This window comes from Suricata suricatta, chromosome 2 (assembly GCF_006229205.1).
Source record: "Suricata suricatta isolate VVHF042 chromosome 2, meerkat_22Aug2017_6uvM2_HiC, whole genome shotgun sequence".
Classification (NCBI taxonomy): Eukaryota; Metazoa; Chordata; class Mammalia; order Carnivora; family Herpestidae; genus Suricata; species Suricata suricatta.
In genome coordinates this window covers 150,781,485-150,798,598 of record NC_043701.1, presented here as the reverse complement: position 1 = coordinate 150,798,598, position 17,114 = coordinate 150,781,485, and the positions used below count along the sequence as shown (strand labels likewise).

Sequence of the window (17,114 nt, the reverse complement as noted above, 5' to 3'; positions counted from 1 at the left end):
CCCTCTCCCACTCTCTGTCTCTCTCAAAACAAATAAATAAACTTTAAAAAAAATCAATGCTTTTCTCTTTTGATAAAGTTACATCTTATGTTGACTACACCTTATAATTTTCAAAAGAAAATGCTAAATCAATTGTTATGCAGTTATTTTAGTACCGGAAATAGAGATTTGTTCCTGACCTTTGCACACTCTCTCATACTGTTGTATAGCTTCTTTCACATTCTGATTATTTAACTGCTCCTGCAAAATGAAACAACATGAATTAAATGCAAATGTTAGCTAAAATGTGCAGCAATATTTAATAGTGGCGTTTTATAAGTCTAATGACATGAAATAGAAGTTGGGGTTTTGATTTTTTACTTTGCTTTTCTGTTTGGAATGTCATTGTAACTACTGTATTGTAAATGATGGAAAAATAACTGCATATGTTAAAAAAAATAAATTGTGTTATATTAAAGAAAAAATAGTGGCGTTTTAAAATAGGGTTCAATGTTAGGTTTGAAATCTCTCTCCCACAAGGCAGACTACTAGTCTCTAACTTCCAAGTTTTTTCACCTTGGAGAAAAGCACAGGGTGAGAGTAATAATAAGAAAAAAAACCAAAAATTTGATACCTTTAATCTACCTCCAAGTTACTGCCCAGTCACTTTATTTGCTCCATATATTAAGCTGCCAGGTTTCTCTTACACACCACAAAAAGCAGAAATGAGGATATGGAGGCTCACTATCCATTTAACATGGGAGGAACAAGGAAAACCACAAAAAAGTTCCCTATCAATAAACTTAGAAGTGCTGAAAACATAGGGTCCTCCATACCCTCTATGTAGAAAGTAGCTGGGACATTTGAAAAAAAATATCAGGAGCCAAAAAGCCAGGAGTAAATTATCGACACTGGAAATCTTCCAATTCTCATTTTAAACTATCTGGTATTCAACTTTCATTCCCTATCTCATTCAGTGTCAACACTATCTTCTTACTTTGTAAATTTTACAATGAATCGTTACAGAACCTGGAAATTTCTGAATCATATTATGAAAGTACAGGCTGCTTTATTAGGATTACATTCAGTTAAAACCTAAATCATGTGTTGGGGCGCCTGGGTGGCTTTGTCAGTTGAGCCTCCAACTTCAGCTGAGGTCATGATCTCACCATTTGAGAGTTTAAGCCCCATATCAGCTCTGTACTGACAGCTGAGAGCCTAGAGCCTGCTTCTGGTTCTGTGTCTCCCTCTCTCTCTCTCTCTGCCCCTCCTCCGCTCATGCTCTGTCTCTCTCTCAAGAAATAAACATTAAAAAATTTTTAAGTCATTGCTTATATCTGAATATTCACTGGTTTGTTTCATTTAAAAGCAAACATGCAAAGACTTCAACAATTCCATTCTTTTTGTTGTTGCCCAGTCCACTTAATTGATGCCAAGCAAAGTAAAATCCCTTCTAAAGGGATTTTGCTTTTTAAGTGTCCTTTTGAAAAATAATTTTTATAAGAACATGAGCTTCATTTTTTTACTTTTTATTTTGAAATGATTTCAGATTTACAAGAGTTGCAAAGATAGAAGAGACTCCCCATATAACCTCCACTTAGCTTCCCCTAATGTTAACTCTTACGTTACCAAAGTACATTTATTTAAAAAATTGCAAAACACTGGACAGAAAAATGAGCAGTTGAGTCTCCATTCTCTATTACTTAAAATATGGAAAAATCATCTTTGTATGAAAAAAGAAATCAGCACTGGTGCAATAATATTAACGCTACAGACTTTAACTAGATTTCGCCAGTTTCTCCAGTGATGTGCTTTTTCTCTTCAGGGATCCCACACAGGATCCAAGACTGCATTTAGTAATCATTTTCCCTTGGTCTCCTCTAATCTCTGAGAATTCCTTGGTAATCTTTTTCTTTAATGACCTCAATACTTTTTACTGGTCAGGTATTTTGTAGAACATCCTCAGTTTGGTGTTTTCTCATAATTAGACTGAGATTATGGGTTTGGGGGTAAAATATCACATGAGACAGGCCCACTCTTCCGGTCACATCGAATCAGGAAGCACGTGGTAGCCACATGACTGACTACTGGTGATGCTATTCTTAAACACCCAGTTACGGTGGTCTCTGCCATGTTTCTCTACCGTAAAGTTACTACTGTTTCCTTTCCACATTCTATTCATTAGAAGCAAATCACTATGGCCATAGTTAATTTTAAGTAATTAAAAAAAATTTTAGATTCCAGAAATAGCCAAAAGAGAATTTGTTATAAAGAATGGATACATCTGGTAGACACTAAAATATACTAACAAAATCTACTTAAACTACCTTTAAAAAACAACTGTTACCTTCAGTTGCTGAATGGTTCTCTGTTTCATATCTATTTCCTGGGAACACTGGTTTTTCTTTTTCTCCAGTTCATTGATTTTCATTCTCAGCAATTTTTCCTCATCGCGCATTACAGATACCTACAAGGTAATGTTTATAAAATAAATTAAATGTCTTTTATAACACTTTTTGTTGTTTAAAATTCATGGCCACTGGTTCAAAGATTCATATCCTTTAAAACCCATTAGAAAAATTACAGTTTCTAACATACTATGATATGGCTTCAAATTATAGAAAATGTCTTACTACACTAAAGAATAATGCATATAAAAAGATCACTTTCTTCTCATAATATTTTAAGAATTTCAAATTCTCTAAGTGCACTAAAAAAAAGAAGAAACAGCACCTTGCAACAACAAAATCATTATCACAGAAAAATCAGTAGAGATACTCAATGGGGAAAATACTGGCTCAGACTTCCCAGGTTTACTGAATAATGGTATCAGAAATACAAGAAATACTTTAAAAGCTAATAATGGCCCACAGAGGATGAAAATGGAACAATTACAAGATCAGGAGTTTTCCATGCAAGTGAAAGTCAACTGAGTTTTGATATTACTGATCAACTAATTCTACAATTCTCTACCAATCCTAGAGATCTTATAAAATGAAGGAAATAAACTGAAAAAAAATCCCTGTCATAAAAAGCATGGAAATACCATAATAGAATAGCTCTGAGTGGTTTGGTTTCAGGGAATTTTTACATTCCTTTTTAGGCTTTCTGAATGTTCCAAATTTACTACATAATAGATACATATTACCTTTATAATCATACATTAATAGTATATATTATGTTTATTTTGTTTAAAAATATCAGACTTAGAGTAATAAATATCATCCTTATCAATTTTAGAGCCATAAACCGTCAACCAACAATAAATAAAGAATGTGTGTTACACCAATATGCACATAAGAGCCACCTCAGTTTCCATCCTGGCTCTACCATTTATTAGCTAAGTGAACTCGGACAAGTTAGATCTCTCAGTACATGTTTCCTTATCCATTGAATGGTAGTTAAAAACAATGCCCACCCCTAACATGTCTGAGAATTAAATGAGACGTTATATGTAAACTCAGAATAACTGACCCAGAGTAAACTATTATTGCTGTTGTCATTATTATTATTTACAGTGACACTACACATTATTTTGAAAAAGAAAAAGATACCCTTAATAACTATCATTAGGGTAACAGTGGTCACCTATACAATATAAAGAGATACCCTTGTAAACAGTGGTGTGAAAAAAAACCTAAAAATTCAGTTAAAAGGCAATTTTAAATATAGATGATTCCATTCATAAAAATAAACACATACAAGTACACACAGTAATTACATATGTTAAATGCATATAAAAAGATCTAAAAGAACATAGATGGACTGTCAAGAGTGGTCATATTTAAAAAGAAGAGAGGGGTGCCTGCGTGTCTCAGTCAGTTAAGCCTCTGACTTCGGCTCAGGTCATGATCCTGTGGTTCGTGAGTTTGAGCCCCGCGTCGGGCTCTGTGCTGACAGCTCAGAGCCTGGAGCCTGCTTTGGATTCTGTGTCTCTCTCTCTCTGCCCACCTCTGCTCACCCTCTGTCTCTCTGTCTCTCAAACATAAATAAATGTCAAAAACAATTTTTTTAATAAAAAATAAATAAGAAGAGAGAAATGATGGAGAAGGCTTTCACTTGTATCTTCATTTGTTAAAAAATATTTCCAAATGATACACACAATGAAGTTTTTAATTAAAAAAAGGAGCTATTATTTAACTGGAAAAACAAACTATTATGTAAGTAACCAGTTCCATGTGAATAGAAGTTAGGTACACCACCCTTGAGAACGCTTACTGACGGTCGTGGTGCTCAGAAGCAGTGTGCTAAAAACCAGGAATTACATGCCTAGAAAGTAAAAGGTCCAAATCTTCTGAGTGACAAATGCTTTTCCAAATTATACCACATTGCTTTCAGCTTACTAATCGAAGAATTTTCCTACTATTTAGTTATACGTTAGGTCATCTTTATGGTCTAACATTTCTAATCTAATTTACCATTAAAATATTTGCCACATAACTTGGAAACTTTCTGTATAAATTTATATGAAACTACATAGATTAATGCATTTTACCTATGGTGGTATGTTTGTATTTTCCTTCCAATGATTAAAAACTTGTTGTATTCTCTTATTATAATGAATACATATTACAAGATATTAAGAAATACAACAAATAGAGCTTTTAAAGAGTTACATATGCCATTACCTAAGTTAATCAAAATAATTAACATTTTTATATATTTCCTTGCAGTCTATATTTTAATGTAGATTGTTGACCAACTCTTAATCTTACCACATACAGTTAACCCTTGAACAATGCAGAGGTTAGGGATGCAGATCCCTTGTGCAGTCAAAAACTGACATATTAATTTTTAAATTTTTAAATGTTTGTTTATTTATTTATTTATTTATTTGAGAGAGTGTGAAAGAGAGCAAGCTGGGGAGGGTCAGAGAGAGGGAGTAGGAAATCCCAAGCATTTTCAGCATAGAGCCTGATGTGGGACTCGATCTCATTAACTGTGAGATCATGACCTGACTGAAAACCAAGAGTCAGAGCCATCCAGGCACCCTAACATATTATTTTGACTCCTCAAAAACCTGACTAGATGCCTTGCCAATATCATAAATAGTCAATGAACACATCTGTATGCTATGTGTATTATATACTGTGTTCTTACAATAACAAGCTAGAGAAAAGAAAAACGTAGACCTGCATAGCTCAAATCTGTCCAAGGTTTAACTGTATAAAATTGGGTCCACCTTCTATTATTTAATATTATAATACAAGCATTGTCCCAAATTATCATGAAAGCTTACATCTTAACATTGTCCTTAAATCAAAATCCTGCCAAATATACAGAACGATGAGTCTGAGAACTTTATAAATTATAAATTGTGCTGATGACGCAATGAGAAATACAATTTACACACCTCTAAACATCACTACAAATGAAGCAACAGACCTTAGGCCAAACCCTCCAGGCATCACAGTGCTTAAGGAGCTGGCAGGGACAGAAAAGAACCTCTACCCACAAAAACTGCAGAGGGGAAATGGGCCCATAGCAAGAGCTTCTCTCCCTCTTCCTTTCCCTTACTATACAGGCCTAATAGTCATGAAAATTGTTGTTTATTTAATCAGAAAGTTCATACCCATTCTAACTTTTTCGCTCATTTTTAATTTACATTAATACTATCTTATTGTGGGCATTTTTTAATGTTAAGTAACAAACTGTTCCAGAACTTCAATTTCAAATGGTTTAGAATAAACAAACCAACCAATCCTCTGTTGAAGAAAAAAAAAATACTGGATGAAATAAATAAATTTATTTTTTAAATAAATCAAAGAATTAGCAAAAACAAAAAAAAGTAAAAAATACAGAGATAAAAACGGTGAAAATAAGAATCACAGAAATAAACAGAGCACTGACAGAAAATGAGGTGGTCTGGTTTTCAAAAGAAATGGTAAAAATAAACTATTAAAATAAAGAACTTCAGGCTCAGTTAAGTATCTGACTTTGGCTCAGGTCATGATCTCACAGTTCAGGGGTTCAAGCCCCACTATCGTGCTGATAGTTCAGAGCCTGCAGCCTGCTTCAGATTCTGTCCCCCTCTCTCTCTGCCCCTCCCCCACTTGTGCCCTGTCTCTCTCTCAAAAATAAACATTAAAAAAAATATTTTAAATAAAGAACTTCAATCATCAAAATACAACAATCCAGAAGATATCTGTAACATATTTAACAAAGAATCAAGAATAAAGAAATCCTACACACTAACTTAAAAAACAGCACAATTAAGAGAAAATATGAACAAATGACTTCACAAAGTAGTAACCAGAACAAATAACCAATAAAAACATAAACAGGACGCTGCATTTCATTAATAATCAGAGGAATGCACTTGCAAATGGCAATAATACCCCTTTACATCCTCTGATGCAGTAACTCCACACTTGGAATAGAAACTCCCACACAAGTATACACACAGGCATGTATAAGAGAGGAATGCTGCTTCTAGAGCAAAAACAGAAAAAAAGCCTAACTGGTCAATAGGCAAATGGATAAATAAATAGCAGAAGGTCACACAGGGCGTATTATACAGCAGTAAAAGTGATTATCACAACTATGCATAAATCAATCTCAGGTATATGATGTGTAAAATAAGTCTTCGTTTAGAGATGAGGAATAAATATGGTTTTGAATTATACTTTTAGAAGGAAAGAAGATAAACATAAAAGGTTCAAGGTAATAACTTCTATGGAGGTAGGAAACATAAGTAGGGATGGGGCCCATAAGCATTTGCCATATCAATTTCTTCAGACCATAATATTAAAGTATTCTTTTTAACTAAGTCAAAGTAATAATAAAAAATAATTCTTTAAAATAAACCACCTGGGTGTCTCAGTCAGTTGAGTGTCCGACTTCAGCTCAGGTCATGATCTCGTGGTTCATGGGTTTGAGCCTTGCATCGGGCTGTCAGCTCAGAGCCCAGAGCCTGCTTGGAATTCTGTGTCTCCCTCTCTCTCTGACCCTCCTCTGCACACACTGTCTCTCTCTCTCTCTCTCTCTCAAAAATAAAAATTAAAAAAAAACTGTTTCAGCTTTGTGGCACCTAGGTGGCTCAGTCAGGTGAGCAACCGACTTCGGTTTAGGTCACGATCTCACAGTTTCTAAATTCAAGTCTTGCGTTGGGCTCTGTGCTGACAGCTCAGAGCCTGGAGCCTGCTTCAAATTCTGTCTCCCTCTCTCTCTGCCCCTCCCCTGCTCCCACTCTGTCCCTGTCCCTCTCTCAAATATAAACATTAAAAAAATAATTTAAAAAAATTTAAAAATTGTTTCAGTTTTTAGGGGCACCTGGCTGGCTCAGTTGGTAGAGCATGCAACTCTCAATCTCAGGGTTGTAAGTTCAAGCCCCATAATGGGTGTAAAGATTACTTAAAAATAAAAACTTAAAATAAAAACAAAGGGGCGCCTGGGTGGCTCAGTCGGTTAGGCCTCCGACTTTGGCTCAGGTCAGATCTCACGTTCGTGGGTTCGAGCCCCGCATCAGGCTCTGTGCTGACAGCTAGCTCAGAACCTGGAGCCTGTTTCCAGTTCTGTGTCTCCTTCTCTCTCTGCGCCTCCCCCTCTCATGCTGTCTCTCTCTGTATCAAAAATAAATAAAACATTAAAAAAAATAATTAAAAAAATTAAAAAAAACATTTAAAAAAACTTTCAACTTTTAGAAAAACTCTAAGTACAAGACAAAATCAAGAAGTCACAAAAGAAAAATTAATAAATTTAAATACATGAAAATCAAAATTTGCTGTAAGGCAAAAAAGAACCTTATCAAAAAAACAGCAATGAGGGAGACGGTCTTCAAGTCATATCTTTAGAAAGGCTAATTTTCTCAATATGTAATAAGCTCCTATAAAGCAAAAATAATTGAAAAACAGAAAACAGATCAATAGCCCAAATTAAAAAGCCAAAGATATGAATACACAGTTCATAGAAAAATATAAATGGCTTTTAAACAAAAAATGCTCTCTCATAATTAGAAAAATGCAAATTAAATTACTGTGAGATACATGCTATTTACCTGTCAGATTAGCAAATTTCAAAAAGTATGATAAAATACTACTTTGTGGATTAGGGTGGGAAAAAAAGTCTGTAAGAGTAAGTCTCATAATTACCTCTGCTTACAAATTGGCATAAAGAGGGAAATAAGTATCAAAATTACAAATGTACAAACCAGTGCACCATAAATTCTACTTTTAGGAATTTATATACCATAGAATGACTTAAAAAGGTTCAAATGACTTTGCTGCATAAGCTAATCAGCAGAGAACAAAATTATCTGAACTGTCTAATAATACAGGACCAATTAACTAATGGCAAACATAGTCTGTACTATAAAGTAGTTCATCTGGAGATTTTTTTTAATGTTTATTTTTGAGAGAGAGAGAGAGAAAGATAGACAGAGTGTGATGGGGGGGGGGACAGAGAGAGAGAGAGGACACAGGCTCTGAGATGTCAGCACAGAGTCCGACATGGGTCTGGAACCCACGAACCGTGAGATCACGACCTAAGCTGAAGTTGGACACTCAATTGACTGAGCCACCCAGATGCCCCTGGAGATTCTTTACATTATCCTGATATGAGAAGACAGCCAAGATGCACTAATAAGTGAAAAAAAACAAGAATCACAACATTGTCTATAGGATATTTTCATTTTTTTTTACAGAAGGGAAAGAGGGGCTGCTAGAAAGAGGAAGAAGTAAAGAGAAAGTCACTGGTATCATTTGATGCCTTGGAGAAACTTGATGGCTAGGTAGGAGGGAGGTTTTTCCTCACAGTATATACTTTTATGTATTTTGTACTTGCAATCAGTGATTGCATTTCCTATTTTAATATGAACCGTAACAAAAACTGGTTACAACTATACTATTCTCATGAATATGATCTGCAAACAGAAGTTTGATTTTTACTTTTGGGGGAACTTGAACTTGGCAGTGCTTAAAAGAAAAAAAGATTCTAATCCTACATCTAATCAGAATCAGCAATTCTACACATTACCCAGTGCTTATCATGATTAGTGGACTCTTAATCCCCCTCACCTATTTCACCCATTCCCCCACCAACCTCCCTCACATATTTTTCTTAATGTTGGACATTCTTCAGTTTGTTTAAGCTGGCTAAATTTTCTTTTGTGAAATAAGTGTTCTCATCATTTTAAGAAAAATTATGGAGTTGGCAAATGTTGTTTAATTCTAAAATCTGTGTCTAAAAACATGTGCTATGTAAGGAAAACAATCTTTGTTATTTAAATTGACCACACAACTTCTCAAATAAACTACCTCTTTCTGTACTTGCTCAATCTGTTTTTTCGCATCAGCCAGTTTCTCTTTCAACTCAGCATAGTCCTCTTCCTTCCTCTGAAGATCTACTTTCAGATTCTGGGTAAGAGCAGAGCTTACAGAGAGCTCCTCTTTCAACCTAAAGAACACAAATCATTTTTCTATAGTGACACACCAGTAAACACATAAAATCATACATGTAACTTAACCAATTACTTACAATCTACAAAATTCTATAGATGCATAAACTTGCAATGTCCAAATGTGAATGAGTCCTTCAGAGAGCATTTCATGTGATTTTATAAACAAATTTTTGCATATAACTTTTGGTCCCAAAGGTTTATTTGAACAAAGTTCAAGTTCGTTACCATACATGCTATATTTTATTAGAGTAAATTATGCCCATCTATTATTTAAAAGCTACATAGGAAAACCAGTAAAATAAATGCTTTGCACATTTTTAAATAGTTTAATAACATTTATCTTACTTTTCTGCTTCTTGGCGGTTGGTTTCATTTTCTTCTTCCTTTAACTGAAGAGAATGCTTTGCATCTCGCAAATTATTTGTTAATTGTGTGATTTCTTCTTTCAACTTGACTTCCTTTTCACTTAAATCTTTGGTGTTTTTAATAGAATCCTGAAGATTTGCTTGAAATTCCTTCAGATTTCTCTCTAGCTTTGAGATGATAGATTCCTTTTCCACTATTTCTTGTTCTAACTTGGCTGAACAACTACGTTCATCTTTTTGGGTTTCTAAGATTGCTTCAAGTTCCTTTATCTTCATCTTATAGCAAGTAACATCTTGTGTCAGTTCTGAAAGTGCCCTCTTCCCTTCAACTACATGCTGTACTTGAACATCAAGAAAAAGGTTTTTTTCTTCCAATTCCTGTTTTAGCTGCTGTATAAGATTTTCTTTTTCTTTTAGCAGGTCACCTTGATTTTTATCGTCTCTCTCCTCTGTTTTGAGTCTGTTGTTTTCATCCATACAGCCTTTTAATTCTGCCTGTAATTTTTCCACTTGTTGTTCCAGTCCCTGGATCTGATGACTTTTTCTGGAAGAGGCCTTTACAATCTCCTTACATGCTTCCCAAATGGCTTCAACAGTAGCATGGAAAGAACTTTCCCTACCGAGTTCTTGAATATGATATTTGTTACCCTGCTTGCTTACCAAATCATCATTATCTAAAAGGTGTGTATTCGGTAAATTATCCTTTTGAGAGCCACTGGACAGACCCCTGAGATTGAGTAAATCTATGTTTGCAATCTGAGAAACTGAATCAAGCATTCGTAGTTCATCTATTTTTGCTTGCATTAATTTTATTTGTGAAACATTAGTTGTGATATTTGTTCTAGCGATTTCTATCTCCTTTGACAATTTCTCAATCTTTTCCTCCTGTTCTTGATTTATACCTCTCTGCACATGTAATTCAGAAATTGCATTATCATAATTTGACTGAATTTGTTGGACCTCTGTATTTAAAGTAAAACTCTTTTTCTCAGAAAAAGAAAGTTCCTCCTGCAAACTAATGATCTTTTTATTTAATTCTGCTTTTTCTTCCTTTTCATTTTTAAGTTCATTCTCAGTCATGAGTAGACATGTTTTCAGCTTTTCATTATTTTCTTGTAAAATTCTAATGCCTTCCTCATCTTCTGAAACGATCCTCTGCATTTCCTCCCTTTTCTTTTCATCTTCAGTAATAGTTGGGCTTATGTTGATAGGTCCTTTAAAAATAAGAAAACTGTTATTAACCTGGCAAACCTTAATAAAACGAACAAGTTACTGAATACACCAATATTAAAACATACAAAAATATAAAAGCAAACTTTGGATGAAAAACAGAGATAGGCCATTGAGTGAAAAAGAAAAAATAGGTTGCAAAACATACACCAACATAAGCCCATTTATGTAAAATTATAGTTCCTTAAATTAATGCAGAAAGAGTTGGCAAAGGAAGTACACTAGAATCAATGGTAGCTACTTGAGTAGGATTACCAGTTATTTGTATTCTTTTTATAACTTTCAATATTATCAAATTTTTCTTACTATAAGTCTTTGTTATCATTGTAACACGGGACAGCGGGATGGAAATCACATACTGAAACACTTAAGGTAGACATCCCAAATCCTAAAGAACAATTTTTAAGTACAATTATATTACAGATCTACTAAATTAATGACTTGAAAACTGAGTAACTTATTTTCATAGCTAAAATTAGGGGGGAAATGGTTAAAATTCTGAGAACTCTAATATTGCCTTACCCTTCTTCGCTAGCTGTATAACTGTCAATAAACTCCCAAACCCTAAGACCACTTCCTGAAATGTAAAGCAGAAATAATATCATCTCTCTCAGTTTCCATACTATATACACAAAAACAAGTCTTACCAGTTAAGTTTCTATTTTTCAAATACAATCCATATTTGTTTCCTTCACCCAATTGTCTAAATGCTCTTGGGTAACTGTGCAATCTCATTATGGAATCCCAAGATCTCTCTTCTTAAAGACTAATTTTAAAAGCTCACTGAATAAGGTTTTATTATCTATAACTGACATTGTCTCCTCTGCCTCAAAGAGCATGGGGAAAACATGGCATTACTCTTGCTGTATAGCCTCACTATCTTAAAAGCTGCTGAATTTATTTTTGAAGCTTTATGTTTGTAGTTACATTTTCCCCATTTACTGCCGCAAGATTCTTAATTTATTCTAAGGATTCCAGCTACTCTGGAATCTTAAAGATTTACACTATTTTTACAACAAACGAGCCCACTTATTCTTATGGATTTTTTTTTTAAATAATCTTCAACCAATACATTATTCTTCCATCAGTGTCTCCTAAAACATTACAAAGTAGTGTCAAGTCATCCCACAGTGGAATGATGCAGTCTTCTCCACTGGGTCAGATTTCTGTTCTACTTCCCAGTTCATGTCATTCTCTCCTTGTGATGCTGTATTTATACCTATGACTTCATCAGCGGAAATGCCTAATTAAGAAAACTAAATGAGGCTGATTAGAGTCCTGGACTTTTTTTTTCCATAACTTGCAAACTTTTTAAAAAAAAAAGAATCCTCTTGCCCTTTAAAAAGCCAAGTTATAAAATTGTCTGAACCCTTCATGAGGAGAGATGGGATCTAAGCAGGTTTAAAATGAGAATAATCAAAAATTCAGAACTCACAAATAGATCCTATCTATCCTAAGTCGAGAAATTTGAGTCACGCATACCATATGGATATATAGTCCCCAAACCCTGAAGTGAATACAGAAAGCTCAATGAAACTTTTGTGATCAAATAATGTTGTTCTTTTAATTTTACTACAGTTCATGACTGGGATAATTATATAATATAAGGTAAATCAAACTAATTTGTTTTGTACATAATTTTTTAAGATATTCATATTATTCTTTCAGAAAATTTTACATGTTTTATATCAAAAGATTTATAGAACATATTAAGAACAGACTTGTCAGGGAGAAATTAAAGTATTAGTGGAGCAACCGAAATGGGAAAAACTCTTCAGTTAATTGATAAGAACTAAACATAAACAATAAGAATGCAGTTAACACTTTTCCAATATTTACCCTATATTCAACATATATGTACACTGCTTAAGCTATTATAACAGTTACAGTTTTGACTGAACAATCACAGGTAGGCAGACTGTATCATGTCTCTGGTTTGCCCCCTTTATTACTACCTGAAGGCTTATTTCCTAGACTGTTTACATGGTTACCAGCTTCCCCAAAGTACAGATACAATGACCTCAAACAAGCAATTTCACTTTCATAAGAAAATTGCTTTGCATTCCTTTTTAAGAGAAAACATGCATCTTATGAAACACTGTCAACCCCCTGATCCTATCTTAGTGGTTACAAGACTTACATATTTTATTCTAGAGATTTTAGTAGAAGCTAAGGGGAAAGAGTGTGGTTATATCTACGATTTTCATAGAGTACCATATATAATCCCTGTAGTCTCTAAAACTTAAAAAAAAAAAATTGAGAAATCGCCAAAGTGTGAATTTAAGGAGAAAAAAATATTTTGTTGTATTACATAAACTTACTTAAATCTACCCGTATCAAAATTACTGATGCCTAACAACTACAGTCCGTAATTACTGTTCTCCATGAATGGACTACCCTTAGGATTAGTCTCACTGTGTGTATCACTTGCTCCTGGCCACATCTACTTCCTAGTGACCTACTGATCCTACATTCACAGCTACTCTACGGCACTGACCAAAGTGAAAGAGGGAGAGCAACAGTGTGCTCTGGGAAATCAGAGCCAGGTTATTCTCTCAGTAGCAAAGGCACCTCCTTCCTTGCATGACAGAAGTCGGACCCAGCAGCCCACACGAGCGCCGCCAGTTCCTATAAGCCATGTATCTGATGTTATAGTACCCTCTACAGCATCTACTTTTGCAAGCATTCATTTCACTGAGGTTCTATGAGGTGTTTATTATGCTGGTATATTATCTCATTTTTTTCATCTTTGACAACCTCAGGAGGCAGACGATACTTATTTTATTTTACTAATGACAAAAATACTTAACTTACTCATTTTTCTCAAGGTAAAATAGCTAGGCAGCAAAGCCAAAGTTGATAAACCTTCTCTTAGAAAGCCCTTATGTCCTGTATCAACTACAAAAGTTTTCCGAAAAAAAAAAAAAAAAAAAAAAAGAACTGCTTAAAAAGAACATAATAGTTGATATATTCATCCACATAAATAGGGATATATACTATACATTAATACAATAACTCAAGCACATCTTCTTTAGTGCTGTTTAGCTCAATGTCTTGCTGTCAAATGTCCTTTTATAGAAGAAATAAAAAATGCAAAGGGAGAAAACAATGGAAGACATCTTGGCATAAAAAGATACTGTAATTATGAAAATAGACTACCATTAACCACAGAACTAAAAAGAATCATAGGCATGCAAAAGAGTGGTAAAAACACAGTATCTAAAATTATCTTATTTTAGATAATTAAAATAAGATATTAAAATAAAAATAAAAGACACACACCATCCTCTAGGCAGCTTATAATGTTAGCATAAAAAACAGTGACATTAACATTTCCTCAGGTTTTTTCCTTAGATAAGTAAATTTCCACCTACTGGCAACTTAGCCCCTTACTGGCTTAGGAATTAACTTTCTTAAAAGTCCTCTTACTGACAATGAAGTAGTACCTTTCTTTGCTGGTGGTTCTTCTAGTTGAAGTTCATTTTCATTTAGTCTTTTTCCTCCCGAATCGGTGTTGTTTTTGTCATCCTCAAGCACTTGAAGTGTTTCATTACAAGCCAATGTATTATTTATTATTAAAGAAGATGTACCAGCCTTGTCCTAAAATAAAATAATTAAGATTAGTTCACATACTAATCACATATAGAAAGCTATAACACATGTAAAAGCTATATAAACTATGTTTTAGTAGTGTATCATAAAAATTTTATTTTCAAATAAAAATATTTTTCAGCTTATTTCTTAAATCTTACCCTAAAATAACTGACAGTAATATTAACTAACTTGTACACTCACTAAGGAAAACAAAAACACTTATCTTAAAGTCCGTTAGGCATGTAGTTTCACCCTGATATCTAAAAACAAATTCATCCTTAGGGGGTTTAGAGACCTGTGTGGGGATAACTAGAGAACCCTAAAACGCTCCTCCCCTCAGTCACATTCCAAATGTGCTTTGAGAAGAAAAATACAAAAATACTACCACAAAACTGTTTCTTATAGATAGCTACACTTAAAATCTTGAGGCGCCCCCTCTAGAAACTCTGGAAGTGTACTGTTTTGTAACCAAAGCCTCTCAGAGATAAGCAGCACTTTGCTTATCAACTCCCAGAAAAACAGTTTTGGCCTTAGCTTCTAGCCTCGGTATAAAGATAGATATTCAGCCCACATACAGCTTCAAAACTGGGCTCCTAGTTTATCTAAACAATAAAAATCATTTAGAATTTTATTTTTTAAGACAAATACTAAACCTCCCTGAAAGGCTAACAAAAAAAAAAAGAGAGAGAGAGAGAATTGTTCTCCAGTAAGAGGAAGGATGAAGCACAGCAGTTAAGTCTGTACAGTAATCAAAGGTATAGTAATGGCAGGGGGTTGTTTTGAGTTTTTTTAGCGCGAAGATCACTTAAATCCCTACATGCTGGTAGCAATCCATTTTGGGGGGGGGAAAAGTGTATGAAAAAACAAAATGCCATTTTATATCATAAAATCCAACATTTTATTCAGAAGATATAAATGAAATGCCTAAAATAATTAATTTTTTTTTTTTTTAGATATCCCTAAATAGAGGAGGATGTCATAGAGAAAAACCTCCACTTTTTCACAATTAGTCCCCTGGTGTCACTGAGAAATAACAAAATCCTGGAACAGACAGATCACACCACTGACAGAGCCTGAGAGTTTTCAAACAGTCCATGACAGGTTCGAGTTGTCTCTTTCCTCACTACTTACCAGAATGATCTGATCATTTTTTTCCTCCTTCAAACTATACAACTTCCAAAAAAAAAAAAAAATTGATCCTCCACAACTCAGTACGGAAAGGAGTCTTTTCTTACCCTCGAGTATGCTTTTGGTTAAAAGGATAATCAAGAACCGACATTCAAAATAATCTTTTTTATCATTAGGAAGAAGAGTCTGCTTTCAAGACAAGCTTTGAAACAGTGACCTTAGATTAATAATTAGTTTAACAGCACATGCGGGTTAAGTTCCAAATTACTTTGCATTTGTTTACCTATTTACATGAACAATATCACACACTGTTTTAACTTGGTTGGTAAAGTAGCCTAGAACCTATCTAAAAAGTTTATTTACAGACAAGGGCTATTCAATTAGGAATATGGTTTATTTTATATTGCTTTTTAACTAGTACTTAAACATTAGTAACACACTGTGGCACCTAAACAAACATACGACAGAAATAAATATAATTCTACCTTAAATTTCTAATAATTTTCTTCAAAGTTGTAGACGCCAGAATGCTCTCTCTCGGACTTTTCTTTTTTTTATTTTCCTTCACCAAACCAAATAAGACTTAAAATGCAAATCCAGTGATCAGAGCAAAAGCATGCAGTGAATAACCAAACAAAAGTGCTGAGAGTCTGGAGGCCCAGAAATTCATTTCCTGTAAAAAGTCAGGCCCTAAGTCCCGAAAGGTCTTACCTCCCCTTATTTCAGAAGTCAATTTTCTCTTCTTAATCTCTAACACCACTACCGAAGTAGGCTTAATCAAAATTCTCAACTATCACCTGACTCTTCCAAGACGCTTTTCTGATCTCTCTGCCTCCAGTCTAACTCTACCTCAATCCCATCCTACAAATTTCCAAATACATCACTTAAGATAAAAAATCAACTTTGCTACTCCTCTCCTTAAAATTAACGACTCCTCACTGCCCATAGAATAAAACCCAAACTCTTTGACGCAGTGTTTAAGGACTTCCACCATCTTACCCCAACCTCCCACTCCCAGACTCATTTCTCACCGCCCCTTGCTGTAAACTTTCTTCTTGAATAAACGGTTGCGCTTTCCTACAATGACTGAAAGACTTCTCACTCCCATGACTTCGTACATGCCGATTCCTAAACCTGAAAGGCCAGCCAATTTTCTTGTCTGTCACAGCTAGGAACTGTCCCCTCCCCCTACTTTCAACTGGCTGAATTTTAATCACCCGTTATGGCTCAACTTAATCATTCACCTCCAGAAAGTAATCCCTAAACCTCTACCTATTCTCAACTTCTTGCATATACTGACTACACTGTACATTTCGCTGTAATTATCTTTCTACAGATTCTCTCTCACTGAGGAGTCATTAAGAGCACTAGTTTTTATTAACCTATATAGTTCTCAAAATCTAACACACTACCTGGCATCC

At 34.4% G+C, this 17,114-nt stretch overlaps 1 protein-coding gene across 10 annotated transcripts in view; it reads right to left on the bottom strand.

Moving 5' to 3' along the window:
* The window catches only part of KIF20B (kinesin family member 20B), a 104,681-nt gene that overhangs the window by 23,710 nt on the left and 63,857 nt on the right, over positions 1 to 17,114 (bottom strand). For all 10 annotated transcript variants that reach the window (XM_029932206.1, XM_029932199.1, XM_029932205.1 and 7 more), the window contains 5 exons: positions 14,418 to 14,571; positions 9,722 to 10,955; positions 9,234 to 9,372; positions 2,327 to 2,446; positions 180 to 240 (listed from right to left, as the gene is read on the bottom strand). In XM_029932206.1, the coding sequence (XP_029788066.1) occupies positions 180 to 240; positions 2,327 to 2,446; positions 9,234 to 9,372; positions 9,722 to 10,955; positions 14,418 to 14,571 (1,708 nt within the window). The remainder of the gene's footprint in view (positions 1 to 179; positions 241 to 2,326; positions 2,447 to 9,233; positions 9,373 to 9,721; positions 10,956 to 14,417; positions 14,572 to 17,114) is intronic.